General features: G+C 48.1%; 1 protein-coding gene across 1 annotated transcript in view; it reads right to left on the reverse strand.

Annotated features, from left to right (window-relative positions):
• Window positions 1-14,733, reverse strand: part of VWA8 (von Willebrand factor A domain containing 8) — a 1,291,603-nt gene that overhangs the window by 840,973 nt on the left and 435,897 nt on the right. Inside the window, exon 13 of the mRNA XM_085621802.1 lies at window positions 6,980-7,140. Within this exon, the coding sequence (XP_085477928.1) occupies window positions 6,980-7,140 (161 nt within the window). The remainder of the gene's footprint in view (window positions 1-6,979; window positions 7,141-14,733) is intronic.

Below are 14,733 nucleotides of genomic sequence, written 5' to 3' on the forward strand. Positions count from 1 at the left end.
AGGAAGAGTCCGACCGACCGCAGTGACAGAGAGAGTACAGATAACTGACCTGCTAGAGATGGTGCCTTGACATACAGCAACATCTGAACTGAGTAATGGGGTTCTGAGATGGGGTGGGCATGAGAGGGTGATGTTTTCATGTTTTGACTGTTGGGGCCTGTAGATCCAAATGGTTTTGAGTTACTTGCCTCCAGGGGGTCTACATGTGACATGTTCAGGGGTGGGGACACGGAGCACTTCACTTCCCCCTTTTTCTTCTTTTTTGAACTCTTTTCGGGGGCGACAGGCACTCTGCAAGTTTTTGATGGGCAGTTCTAGGCCCGGAGTGCAGGGCAGCAGGGTGGGGGGTTGTTGGGAGGGGGTGTTTTGTTATGTTTTTAGTTTGGTTTTGGTTATATCCAAGGTACCAGCAATATTAATAGTTATTTCTTCGGAGGAGGATGGTATACACGTTGCTGCTCCTGTGATGAGAGCAGAGATATCTCCTAATCACTCATGGCTCAACAGGGAGACATAGGGATTAAAGTGTTAAGTTGGAATGTCAATGGGTTAGGGGACAAGATCAAGCATAGTGTCGTTCTTCAGTAAATCAAGCGCCAGGCACCGGATGTCGTATTGCTTCAAGAAACCCATCTCATTGGTAACACATGCAAAGCCCTACATAGAGGGGGATATACAATGTTGGCTCATGCGGGGTTCACCTCCAGTTCGAGGGGGGTGGGTGTTATGGTGAGGAAATCCCTTCCCCTGGTGGTGCGGTCAACCTGGATAGACGATCGGGGACGGTATGTTGGGGTCTCGGGCATGTGGGAGGGACACCACATTACACTCCTGTCGGTCTATGTGCCGCCTGGTCTGCAGGCCACCACCTTTAGGGATTTAAGGACCATATTGCTTGCTATTCCGGAGAGCTGGGAGGGGACCTCAATTCAGTAGTCTCAGGGGAGTTGGATCAACATCCCCCCTCCCGAGTTCTGAGCCCTGCGGCATGTTGGCTTCCTGAATTTCTTGAGACCTTGGGGCTGGTAGATGGATGGCGGACTTATCATCCTAGCACAGTGCAGCACACCTTCCACTCTGGGGCGCACGGGAGCCTCTCGCGTATAGATTATTTCTTGGTCCCCGCATCTCAGGTGGCCCATATCCACGAGATTAAGCACCTAGCTAGGGGTATCTCCGACCACTCGCCAGTCTGGCTTCACGTGGTTCTTAACTATAAACATGTGGGACGGGTGTCCCCCATCAATTTGTGGTACTTTAGAGACCCCAAAATACGCAAGGCGCTCCTCGTGGCAATAGATAACTACTTTATGGATAATGAGGGGTCCGTTGAATCCCCACAAGTGTTGTGGGAAGCCTTTAAAACGGTGGTCCGGGGTCAAGCCCTTTCCCTGATTTCGGGTAAGAAGAAAGATCGCGCTAGAGAGATTGTGGCCATTGAGGCAGAAATTAGCCAACTAGAAGCTGACCTGGAATCGGAAGTCACCCCGGACAAGCTCCACTATTTCAATCTCCGACAGCAGGAATACAGAGCACTAGCAACTGACCAGGCGAAGGCCTTGGGAAGAGCCGTGCAGGGGCGGATATATGAAGTGGGAGATAAGGCCGGGAAATTACTAGCATGGCTGGATAAGAAGGAATGGGCAAGCCGTCTAGTGCCGGAACTCCGCGAGGAGGGGGGCGGCCCTATTGCAGACCCACAGGCCATAGTGGACAAATTTGCTTCACATTATTGTGCGGTTTATGCATCAGCAGCTCCCTATTCAGTAGAGGATTTCCGCAGGATGCTGGCGAACATTACGCTGCCCAAACTCCTGGTGGAGGACCGCGACTTTTTGGACAGTGACATGTCCAATGACGAAATAGTGAAAGCGATGCGGTCCATCCGATCGGGTAAGGCCACCGGCCCTAATGGGCTCCCGGTTGAATTATACAAACTAAAACCAGATAGGCTGGCCCCTTATCTCAGGGGTATGTATGTGGACTCCAGGGAAAAAGGGTTTCTACCAGTGGACCAGAGGACGGCCACCATTGTTACCATTCACAAGGAGGGGAAACCTAGAACTGACTGTGGGTCGTACAGGCCGATCCCCCTCCTGAATGCGGAGCACAAGATTTTGGCTAAACTACTGGCCAACCGTCGTGTCAGAGTCGTCGAGACTCTGGTCCACTCGGATCAATCTGGTTTTATTTCGCATCGTAATACGGCGCTTAACTTGCATCGGGTGCATGGGGTACTGGGCAGAGCGGCTACCATCCTAGAACCAGCTGTAACAGTCTCCCTGGATGCCACCATGGCTTTTGATACCATTGAATGGCCATATCTTTGGGCAGTTCTGGAAAAGTTCGGGTTTGGCCCGAACTTCATTCGATGGGTACAGCTCTTATATGCTAAACCACTAGCGCAAGTAGTAGTCAACAACAAAAAATCCGCTGCCATTGAGTTGGGCCGGGGGACCCGGCAGGGATGTCCGTTGTCCCCCCTCCTGTTTGCCCTGTCCTTGGAACCATTGGCGGCGTGGATACGCAGAGATTCAATGATCCGGGGCATGCGCTGGTCTCGAGATTGGGAGGACTGCATCTCGCTCTACGCGGATGATATCCTGCTTTATTTGACTTCTCCAAGATGGTCCTTGATAGTGGTTCTAGATATTCTTGCCATTTTTGGCAGATTCTCTGGGTACTCTAGTAATTGGAGCAAATCTCTGTGGTTTGTTTTGGCTGGGGAGCCGCCCATCCCACCGCAGGGATGCCCAATACAATTATCTCCCTGAACTCTTCATTCCGCTACTCCCGGAACTTACTCCCACCCCTCCCCTCCTCCCCCTCCCCCCCCCCCCTAGTCAGGCTGCGTAGGGATATAAGCAACTGGAAATCACTTCCGCTCTCCCTACTGGGAAAAGTGGCACTTTTCAAGATGATGTCTTTGCCTCGGTTCCTGTATGCTCTGCAGAATTCCCTAGACCCGGACCCAGCGTCCTACTTCGGGGAGGTGGAGGGTCTTCAGCAGAACTTGCTGTGGAATGGAAAGCCACGTATTGCCCTTAAAAAGCTCACTTTGAATTGGTATGATGGGGGCATCAGCCTCCCAGATATTAAAAAGTACTATTGGGCGGCCCATCTGGCGGCCATAAACCATGGCACTTACACTTGCCCCGGGAACCAAGGTTTTAACATGGATAGGTGGCTCTTACCGGGCGAGAACTATAATAGAGCCCTTTATTCCAGACAGAGCCTCCTTGCTCTCACGGGTCTCACCAAACACTCAGTCCAGGTTTGGCACACAGCCACTAAAGGTCTCGGTTGGAGTCGCAGGCTTACTCTTGCGACACCACTATGGGACTCCGAACAATGGGGAGCCTGTGGAAGAGCAATGGGTTCGACAAGTGGGACCTTATAGGAATCTCGCGAATAGGTGACCTGTGGGATAAAACTGATGTTAAATCGTTCGCCACCTTACAGCAGCAATTCGAACTAACACATTCGGAATTCTTCCGTTACACACAGGTTAGACACGCTCTGCGTTCCCACCTGCAGCGCGGTAACATCCTTCCCGAGTCCTCTCCATTGGAAGACAGAGTTTTAGATGGTCACGTCCCTGATAACACCATATCATTAATTTGTAAGAAGTTAATAAACAATATGCCTGACCCCCTCCAGTCGCTTCGGGAGAAGTGGTCCAGGGATAGATTTGAGATGGACGACGAGGAATGGCAGGAGGCAGTGTCCTCACCTAGAGTCGTGGCAATACCTGCACGCCTCCGACTTGTTCAACTCAAAATACTCCATAGGGTGTACGTGACTGGTTCCCAACTGGTACGGATGGGGAGAATGGATGAGGGGAACTGCAGACGTGGATGTGGTCAAACGAGCACCTTTATGTACATAATCTGGGACTGCGATAATATTAAACCTTACTGGCACAAAATACATGAGGTTATTAACACTGTCCTGTCTACACAACTCAGCTTAAACGCTCGTAGATGTCTCTTGACTATTTGGGAGCCAAATGATCTGAATGATTGCTTGCTACAGTGGACCACTTTGGGGCTTATGCTTGCCAAGAGAAACATTGCTCAGAGGTGGGGAGCGTCTCAGCCTCTGGAGGTGGACGACTGGAAGAAAGACTTAGACTGGTCAATGTTCAGAGAAAGAACTGTATATGTGGCCCGTGGTTGCCCTAAGAAGTGGTCTCGTGTGTGGGGCATGTGGAATTCCTATTGTGGAGATATATGCCAACCGCCTCTCTACCCTATTGAAGTTGATCCCTCCTTGCCCTAGACTTTCCCAATGACATTTCCTGTACTGATTTATGTAACCTATTGTCAACCTGTGATTCCTCTATTACTCCTCTGTAATGTGATTGATATGCTGGTGCTGAAGAACAAAATGTTTTACAAAAAAAAAAAAAGATGTCCAACACCATCCTAAACTGTACCCCTCAGCTGCAACACCCCAGAGGAATGGTCAGCCTTGTGGAAGTGGACGCCTCCTGCACAGCTAATTTCTTGCCTACCTGAGAAAAACAGTGCCTGAGGCAGGGGGAGGCTTTGTCCTTGAGTGGGAGAGAAGTTCCCTTGTCCAGTAGAGCCAGTGAAGCCTTTGAGGCTCTTAGCAGCACCAGTCGAATCACTAGTGATGGAGCAGGGTTTTCACGAAATAAAACCTGCTGGAATTGAACCCTCAGTAACATTTATTAACAGAATGCTGTGAAAACTAATGTGGAAAAATGCTTAACACAAGAGAAAAAGACTACTGCGCAAGCGCGTACTAAAGCAATGAAGTTGGCTGCAAATGCTTTTCGACTTACGAAAAATAAAAGACTAATGCTGCTTTTGTGCAGATTATATTAACGTTTGCTAGAAAATAATATTTAACGTGGGTTGCACATGGATAGATGCAGCATTGGGAGGGTGCGTAATGAAAAAGCATTACAAGTGAATAATAATGCTTGTTTTACATAGAGTAGGGGGTCCTATTCCGCATAAGAATTTGGGGTTAATAGAATTGGCATGAAAATAAATTTGAAAACGGGGAACTTGCACAGTGATTGTTCTTCAAGAAATCCTGAGTGCCTGCCAAGAGTTTGTATGAAAAAGAAAACAACCAGCAAGCACAAGGATGCTTCCTTTTGAAAGGCACGAATGAGAAAGTTATACAAAGTTTGCTATATAAACGGAGAGATGAAAGTGGAAGGATAATAGAGGCGTGAATTTGTATTTCCTGGGGTAGAAGCTGACGTGATGGATAAACAGAACAATAAGACATTGAGTGAGATGAGTACATTGAGTGTGGTGTGACAGTACACCCCCTTACTTAACCAATCAAATGTAGAATTAACCTTCGTTTAGATACAAGTGTGGGTTGGACATTCGGGATTAGGGTATAATTGAGATGCCTGGTGGGAGGGGTTGTAGGCAGACTTGCAGATTGTTGGGAGATCGTCGTCGGTTTGCTGTCTTTACCAGGCTGTCCCTGTCTGCTGATTCCTAACTTAGTCTTTGCCTCATCAATTCTTCTTGAGAGGCCATACTGCTCTCTTGGCCAGGGAGTAGTTTTTCCTATTTCAATTGGGTTAGTATAGACAGAAAACTGAATTTGCATAATCAATTGCAAATGTATTTTGTCTTTAACCCTTTATCTCTTCGCCTTTCCTCTCCTTCATTGCATTTTCGATTTGAGATATATTCTTTGTCATTATGACACTGATATTGTTTCTCTGTGATGATCTATGATTTGTTCTGTATCTTGGTATTGAATGAGCATTTATTTCACATGATTTAGATAAACATTATAAATATAGAAATTAGTCTGTCTTTATTGGAGGTGTTTATTTAGTTTTATGAGTATTTTTGAACCAAGTATTAGTTTGCAAAACCCTGTCAACTATATAAAGATCGCAACGCCAAAATTAGTATATTAAGAATGAAGATACAACTTGGTCATTGGTAAGTTTGGTAATTTGTATTTTACTATGCCAGCGTGAAGGAACTTGTTGGGTAATGAAATTGGGCCTGGTTTGTAGGAAATTATTAGTCCCAGATCGCTGGTTCACTAGCCATCCTGTGTGGGCGGAGGTGTCCCCTCCTGCTCACAGAGGACCTTGTCTCTGGCCTCTGGGAGCGGCACACACTCCCCAGCATGAGGTTAGAATTCTGTCTTGGCAGCAAACTTTCGAAAAAGCCTGCCAAGGCACGAAAACACTGGGTTAACTTGGTGGACATGGTCTAAAGTGCCACCTAGGTACATGCTGGTTCAACAGCTACACCACCGTGTCGGGGGTTAAAAAGAACAGTGTTTGACACCAAACATGAAAGAAATCAGCCAGGCCATCATGGACCTGGACATATAGGTAATGCCCATATGTCAGCCCTTGTAATCCGATGGACATTCGGTCACCAGTGGTAGAATTACATTTAGAATTATACCACAAGGCAATATATGCTTGCACATATATTCCTACACATATAATATAATGCACCCTGCCTCCTGTGCTACAGGAGGCCTGCCATAGGAGTAACTGACATATATTGGATGCAGTGAGGTGACCCTGTCATACATGGTGTGTGCAGGGTCGCACTCAAGCAGGCAAGCTGCTCGGGCAGGGCCAACATGGCAGACCTGCAGACTTCGGTTTTACTCGGGTCACTCAGGGTGGCACAATAAGTTCTGCAGCCCAGGTACCCCTTTTACAACCCTGCCCTGGGTACCACTAGTACCATATACTAAGGCCTTACGGAATTGTAAAAATACTTGCCAACTGACTGTACCCATTCATATCTGCAGTTTAAGGGAAATCTCACTGGTTAGCGGGACCCAGCACACATTCAGATCAATTACCACACCATCTAGCAATTCAAATGGGGCAACAAAAAATGGAGGGGCACCTGCGAGCTGCCCAGTTTACCACAGATCCTGAAACAAATGCATTAATATCAACAGAATTGCAGCTTCTCCTTCAGAAACAGGATTTACTGACCTGTGCAGAATGGATAGAGTCCCAGGGTTAACGCGGTGAATACCATCAAGTAGAACCAGCTTTCCGTCCATTGCAGCGGTGACAAGTGGAGACGGCCGCCAAGCTGTATCCCCATTAGGCAGAGTGTACCTCTGCTGCAGAAGGTCTCTGGCTGTCATATCCTATGAAGAGAGTGGAATCCATTAACAGAAGGACACTGAGTTATCACCTTTCGATTTGTTATGTTAAAATGTTCTTTTTCTGCCAATCATTTCTAATTTACCACCTGTGTTTTTTATATCCCACATTCAATCATTTGATGAGAAAAATGTCATTTAAGTATGCAATTGAGAAAAATCGATCAGGGATGTGCTGTGACCGTTTTGCACAAGGTGAGTAGATCGACTTAAATTGTGATCTATTGCCAGTAATATGGTGGCCAACATTTAATATTCTTGCCTGCTGCAGTTCACATCTCTCAAGCTGCAGTTCTAAAAAGCACCTTTGTTGGCAGGTGCAGAGCTGCATCCAGAAATATCCTCTTACCTAAATACTGTGTCATAAATATTGTTTCTTTCGCCTGATTGGGAATAGATTTTCTATTACTAACTTCAACGGGGTGATATTATTTTTTCTAAACGATACGTAGGACACAATATTCATGCCAGACTATATTCTGACAATGAACAAACCACATTCACCACAGCTGGTGGCATTGAACAAACCACACACACCACAGTTTATGGCATTGAACAAGAGCATGAACTCTGCTCAATTTCTTCTGAAATTCAGTAGTCATTGAAGGGTCCAAGGATATGTTTCTTTTTCCCTCCTAAGGTTTGTCTGTAACTATCCCATTCCATTTGATGTTGGGCATTACATGCTTCCTTCAGGCCTGGTAAGTAGCTGATCGTCTATCACACTACAGGGCTCATTTTGAGTCCTGCAAACTGCACGTTGAACCCAGTGTTTGCCACGTAAAAATGCCTCCAGGTATGACTTGGTTGAATATGCTTGGAGAAAACATGTCAGGAAGGAAAACTCATGCAGTTTTACAGATCAGTCTCCTATTAGGTTGTGCGGAACTTGTGATCACCCAGTAACGGTACCCAGGGGTAACACCGCCAAGTGCGGTACTCGCATTACCCCCGACATGGTTTTAGTCACTGAAATTCCTGGCCACACCAAAGCGAAAGACTTAACAAAAATGTAATATGTTACTACTTTTAATACTCGGGCGTGACTAGTTGCTTGTTCTACAATTGAAGAGTGCTTGCCTCAAGAGGAAATGAATATGCTCTTAAGATATTTCACCATTTCTTGCAAAGGATTCTTAAATACTCTGCGTGGGATATTCTACTCCCCTTGGTGAGCACACACCCTGCACGGTTTCCTCTCTTTCAACAGCACGTTCACTTTTAATCACATACATTCCATCTTTTTACAGCGAAAACAATAGGTCATAGAAACGTCATACATCAGCAACATGTGATTCCTGAAAATCAGCCTTTTTATCCCCACACCTCCCCAATAATTGTCCCAACTCATCTTTCCAGTGCCACCTATCAACCTGCGTATCTGCCCTACTAATCACCTGTTATGTGGCAAGCCATCCTTCAAGTTGGCAGAGATGTATGTGTGTCGTATGTACGTTGTGTATGATGCATGTACAAGAGTGGGATTACTGCATAGTAATTGATACAAAGAGAAGTAACAGCAACAGTGTCTCCAGCTGTTACATCAAAAGCAAATGAGTGCTCCACCTAAGTCATATACTGCCGTATTGTTGGAATTTAAACATGGCGGCAGTCCAGCATACACAAAAGCCGGCTGAGTGCATCAGATGTGCAGCTGTATGGCTGCAGTTGACATTCTCCCTTTCAGCTCTACCAGCAGAAGCAAGGCAATAGTGTCATGACGGTTGTACTGAAAGTATCCTTTACCAGGCGTGCAGTACAAAGCATACTCCAGACCTGCTGTGGTAGCAGCAGCCTCCTTACTGTAAATATGCAAAAATAACGACAACCCCCCCCCCCCCCAAAAGGTAGTGGAAGTGACATCACATACCCTTGAACCCTACAAAACCATAACACAAGTAGGTTAGTAAACATGTGCTATGCTGACGTGGGGATGCGCTGGTGGTGGTGTATTGATCTGGAGGTTGTGCTGTGCTGAAGCTGAGATGGTGCTGTGGCAGTGTTGCGCTGGTGTGCAGGTGGTGCTGCACTGGTTGTAGTGCACTGATGAGGAGGTAGTGCTGTGCTGAGATGGTGCTCTGCTGATGCTGAATTGGTGCTTAGTGGTGCTCAGAGGGTGCTGTGATGATGCAGTGATGCTCTGATGCTGTGCTGAGGTGGTGCTGTACTGGTACTGTGGTGGTGCTGCCGCGCTGGTGCTGAGTTGCTGCTGCACTGCTGCTGTGGTGGTGGAGCTGCGCTGGTGTTGAGTATTAATGATGAGATGCTGCGCTGGTGCTGCAGTGGTGCTGAGTGATGCAGAAGAATGCAGTGCTGGTGCTGAGTGATGCAGTGCTGGTGCTGAGTGATGCTGTGGTGGTGGAGCTGCGCTGGTGCTCAGGTGGTGCTGAGCGATGCAGAGTTCGTGCTGTGCTAAGGTAATGCTGCGCTGAAGTCGTGTCGCGTTGGTGCCAAATTGCTGCTGAGGTAGGGCTGCATTGATAGTGGTACGCTGATGCAGATGTGGTGCTGTGCTGATGTTGAGGTGGTGCTGCGCTGATGCTGAGTTGGTGCTGCACTTGTGGTGGTGCACTGATGAGTAGGTGGTGTGATGCTGAGATGGTGCTGAGCTGATGCTGAGTTGGTGCTGTGGTGGTGCTGAGTGATGCTGTGGTGGTGCTGAATAATGCTGTTGTGATGCTAAGGGATGCTGAGGTGGTGGTGCTGTACTGGTACTCAGGTGGTACTGAGCTGGTGCTCAGGTGGTGCTGAGTGATGCTAAGATGGTGCTGTGTTGAGGTGATGCTGAGGTGGTGCTGCGTTGAAGTGGTGCTGCATTGGTGCTGAATTGCTGCTGAGGTGGAGTTGCGCTTGTGCTGAGGTGGAGTTTTGCTGGTGCTGCTGAGGTGGTGCTGCGCTGGTGCCGAGTTGGTGCTGCGTTGATGGTGGTGCACTGTTGAGGAGGTGGTGCTGTGCTGGTGCTCAAGAGAAATACAAATATAAAGAAACCTACTTAAAAACAATAAAACAAATTAGTAGCACGAAAGCAAACTATATCACTGACAAGATCAGAGCCTTTAAAAGTACCTGCAGAGAGGTTTTTGCCACTGTAAAATCCCTCTCGACATTGGGTAAAAGGAATGGGATAGCACCTAGCCAAGAATTTGCTAATCAGCTAACAAACTTATTTTACTCTCTAATCAACATTATATTTCAGGAGTTTACTAATGCCTTCAATAACTCGAGTCTACTGGTCAATACCACTCATGAGGAGGCTTCTTATGAACATGCCACTCTAGCTCCTCCTTGGCAATTTAATTATTTAATACAATTTACTGAAGAAAAGGTTGATGCCCTCTTGAAAACCACTAAATCGAGATCACCCACAGATCCATGCCGTCCTAAGGTTCTCCACCCAGTTTCTCAAACTACTGCCGCACACCTGACTTCAGTTTTAAATTTGGTTTTGGACTCAGGCTCTTTCACTAATAGTTAAAAAATGGCCTCAATCCTCCCACTGGTAAAAATAAAAACCACTCTGGATGTGGAAGAAGTGAAAAATTACAGGCCGATCTAAAGCCTACCACTTCCAGCAAAAATACAGGAAAAATCAATGAACCTGGAGCTGATTTCTTTTCTAGAGTGCGCAAAATTCCTTGACTCAGTGCAAATTGGATTTAGACCAAAGCACAGAACAGAACCAGCTCTCCTAGCAGCTAGCGAATAAATCTGGATAATTGTAGATAGGGGAGACTGCAGCCTTGATCCTGTTGGACATATCGGCCTCATTTGATAAAGTTGACTATGGTACCTTGGTCAAGTGCCTCAAAGACATGGGCATGAATGGGACAGCTCTCAAGTTAATTGAATCATTCTTATCTAACAGAGAGCTCTAGGTGACATGGGGTGATTGTTCCTCCTCCCCTTTCAATTTCCCTTGTGGGGTATTAAGTCCCACCCCGTTTAACGCATACATTTCTCTTCTTATCTGTCTGATCAGATCCTTTGGTTTCTCGGTGTGCTCCTACGCTGATGATACACAACTAGTTGTGTCAGTTACGTCTGACCCGGAGCAGGTAGCTTTAACAGTTAAGTTGTGTATAAGCAACACTGCACATTGGATGCAGGCCAATTTTCTAAAGCTTAACTCAGATAAAACTGAGGTGTTGCTATTGGTCATAACACATTGTTCTGGAATCAGTCCTTGGTGGCCGACTCCCAATCCCTGTACAGAAAGCAAAAAACCTGGGGGTTATATTGGACTCCAATCTGACTTTTTTTGAACATTCCTAAAAGTTCACAACGTCCTGTTTCCTAAAGGTGCGGGATCTAAAAAAAAATCCTTCTTTTTCTCCCCTGGAGGTTAAAAAGTTAGTGATATCAGCACTGGTCATCACCAAAATCGATTATTGTAATTCTCTGTTTGTAGGTGCTCAAGAATGTCTGCTTAACAGCTTCAGATGCTCCAAAATGCTGCAGCAAGGGTGCTAAGAAACATCCCCACGTTCTGCTCAGTTTCCACCTCTATTAAAAACCTTCACTGACTTCCAATCAGATCTTGGATACAGTTTGAGGCACTCTGTTGGGCACATAAAGAACTTTATCAAGAAGGCCCTAGCTTCTTTCAAGAAACCTTCAAATGGTACTACCCGCACGTGCATTACGATCCAGCTCAGCAAAAAAAAAGTGCTGGTCTCTAGAATTAAAAATGGGGAGGAAGAAGTTTTCTTCTCTTCGCCTCCAAGTGGTGGAATGCCTTACTGTCCCATTTGAGAAATCAGCTTAATCTGTTAAAGTTCAAGAATAATCCTAAAACGTGACTTTTCTCAAATCTATAGTATTCCTTTTAGATAGCTTGGAGTCCTTCACCTGAGATACATTTCAGTAACTGCCATGTCATGTTCCATAACACTAGCGCCAAGACTCCTTTAGGTATTAGCGCCTCTACAAGCCATCAAAATAAATGAAGAGGTGGTGCTGTGGTGATGCTCAGGTGGTGCTGTGGTGGTGCTCAGGTGGTGCTGTGCTGATGCTGAGTGATACTGAGGTGGTGCTGGGTGATGCTGAGATGGAGCTGTGCTGGTGCTCAGGTGGTGCTGAGTGATGGTGAGTTGGTGCTGAGGTGATGCTGAGCTAATGCTGAAGTGGTGCTGCGTTGGTGCGAATTGCTGCTGAGGTGGTGCTGCTCTGGAGCTGAGTTGGTGCTGCGCTGGTCGTGGTGCACTGATACGTATGTGGTGCTGCGCTGATGCTGAGGTGGTGTTAAGTGATGCTGTGGTAGCGCTGAGTGATTAAGTATGTGCTGTGCTGAGGTGCTGCTGCACAGATGCTGAGGTGGTGCTGCGCTGATACGGTTGCTTTGTTGATGCTCAGTTGCTGTGGTGAGGCTTCGCTGGTGGTGTGGTGGGGCTGCACTGGTGGTGAGATGGGGCTGCGCTGGTGGTGTTGCACCAATGCAGAGGTGGTGTTGTGCTGATACTAAGGTGGTGCTGAGCTGGCGCTGTGGTGATACTGTGCTGGTGCTGAGTTGGTGCTACACTGGTGGGAACTCAAGAGAAGGTGGTGCTGTGGAGATGCTGAGATGGTTCAATGCTGATGCTGAGGTGGTGCTGTGCTGTTGTTGAGGTAGTGCTGAGGTGGTGCTGAGTGAAGCTGTGGTAGAGCTGAGTGAAGCTGTGGTGGAGCTGAGTGATGCTGTGGAGGTGCTGAGTGATGCTGTGGAGGTGCTTAGTCATGCGCTGATGCCGAGATGGTATTGAGGTGGTGCTTTGCTGGTCTAAGGTGGTGCTGCAGTGATGCTGAGTTGGTGCTGCACTGGTGGTAGTGCACTGATGAGGAGGTGGTGCTGTGCTAAAGCTGTGCTGATGCTGAGATGGTGCTGTGGTGGTGTTCAGGTGGTGCTGAGCTGATGCAGTGGTGCTGCGCTGATGTGTTGGTGTGCTGATGCTGCGCTAATGCAGAGGCGGTGCTGCATTGGCACTCGGGTGGTGCTGAGTGATACTGAGGTGGTGGTGTGCTTGAGCAGAGGTGGTGCTGAGTGATACTGAGGTGGTGCTGAGTGATGATGAGATGGTGCTGAGTAATGTTTTGGTGGTGCTCAAGATGGTGCTGTGCTGGTGCCCAGGTGGTGCTGAGTGATGCTAAATTGGTGCTTCTCTGGTGCTTAGGTGATGCTGTACTATTGTTGAAGTGGTGCTGTTCTAATGCTGCGTGGTGCTGCGTTGGTCCTATGCTGATGCTGTGCTGTTGCTGAGTGATGCTGTGCTGCTGCTGAGGTAGTGGTGCTGCACTATTTCCCAGGTGGTGCTGAGCAGGTGCTCATGTGGTGCTGTGTGATGCTGAATTGGTGCTGTGCCTAGGTGATGCTGCGCAGATGCGGAGGTGGTCCTGCGCTGATGTGGTGCTTCATTGGTTCTCAGTTGCTGTTGAGGTGGGGTTTCGCAGGTGCTGAGGTGGGGCTATGCTGGTGGTGGTGGTGCACCGATGAGGAGATAGTGCTGTGCTGATGCGGAGGTGGAGCTGCGCTGGTGCGGTGCTCGTGCTGGGATGGTGCTGCACTGGTGCTGAGGTGGGGCTACACTGGTGGTGGTGCTCTGGTGAGGGGCTGGTGCTGTGCTGATGCTGAGATGCTGCTGTGGTGTTAGGTGGTGCTGTGCTGGGGTAGTGCTGAGTGATGCTGTGGTGGTGCTGAGTGATGCTGTGATGGCAAGTGATGTTGTGCTGAGTGACGCTGTGGTGGTGCTGAATCATGCTGAGGTAGTGGTGCTCAGGTGGTGCTGAGTGATGCTGAGTTGGTGTGCTGAGATGATGCGCAGATGTTGCAGGGGTGCTGTGCTGATGCTGAAGTGGGGCTGCATTGGTGCTGAATTGCTGCTTAGTTGGGGTTGCACTGGTGCTAAGGTGGGGCTGTGGTGGTGCTGTGCTGAAATTGAGGTAGTGCTGCGTTGAAACTGAGTTGGTGCTGCACTGGTGGTGGTGCACTGAGGAGGTGGTGGTGCTGTGCTAATGCTGTGCTGATGCTGTGGTGGTGTTCAGGTGGTGCTGTGCTGATACATTGCTGCACTGGTATTCAGGTGGGGCTGCGCTGAGGTGGTGGTTTGCTTACGCGGAGGTGATGCTGGGATGGCGCTGAGTGATACTGAGGTGGTGCTGTGTGATGCTGAGGTGCTGCTGAGTGAAGCCTTGCTGGTGCTCAGGTGGTGCTGGGTGATTCTGAATTGGTCCTGCACTGTTGCTAAGGTGATGCTGTACTGGTGTTGAGATGGTGCTGTGCTGATTCTGTGGTGGCGCTGAGTGATACTGTGCTGGTGCTGAGTCATGCTGAGGTAGTGGTGCTGAGCTGGTGCTCATGTGGTGCTGAGTGATGCTGAGTTGGTGCTGTGCTTAGGTGATGCTGCGCCGATGCGGAGGTGGTCCTGCGCTGATGCGGTGCTTGATTGGTTCTCAGTTGCTGTTGAGGTGGGGTTTCGCAGGTGCTGAGGTGGGGCTATGCTGGTGGTGGTGGTGCACCGATGAGGAGATGGTGCTGTGCTGATGCGGAGGTGGAGCTGTGCTAATAACGAGACAGTGCAGTGCTGATGTTGAGGTGGTGCTGCGCTG

The sequence above is a fragment of the Triturus cristatus genome, chromosome 8, assembly GCF_964204655.1.
Source record: "Triturus cristatus chromosome 8, aTriCri1.1, whole genome shotgun sequence".
Classification (NCBI taxonomy): domain Eukaryota; kingdom Metazoa; phylum Chordata; class Amphibia; order Caudata; family Salamandridae; genus Triturus; species Triturus cristatus.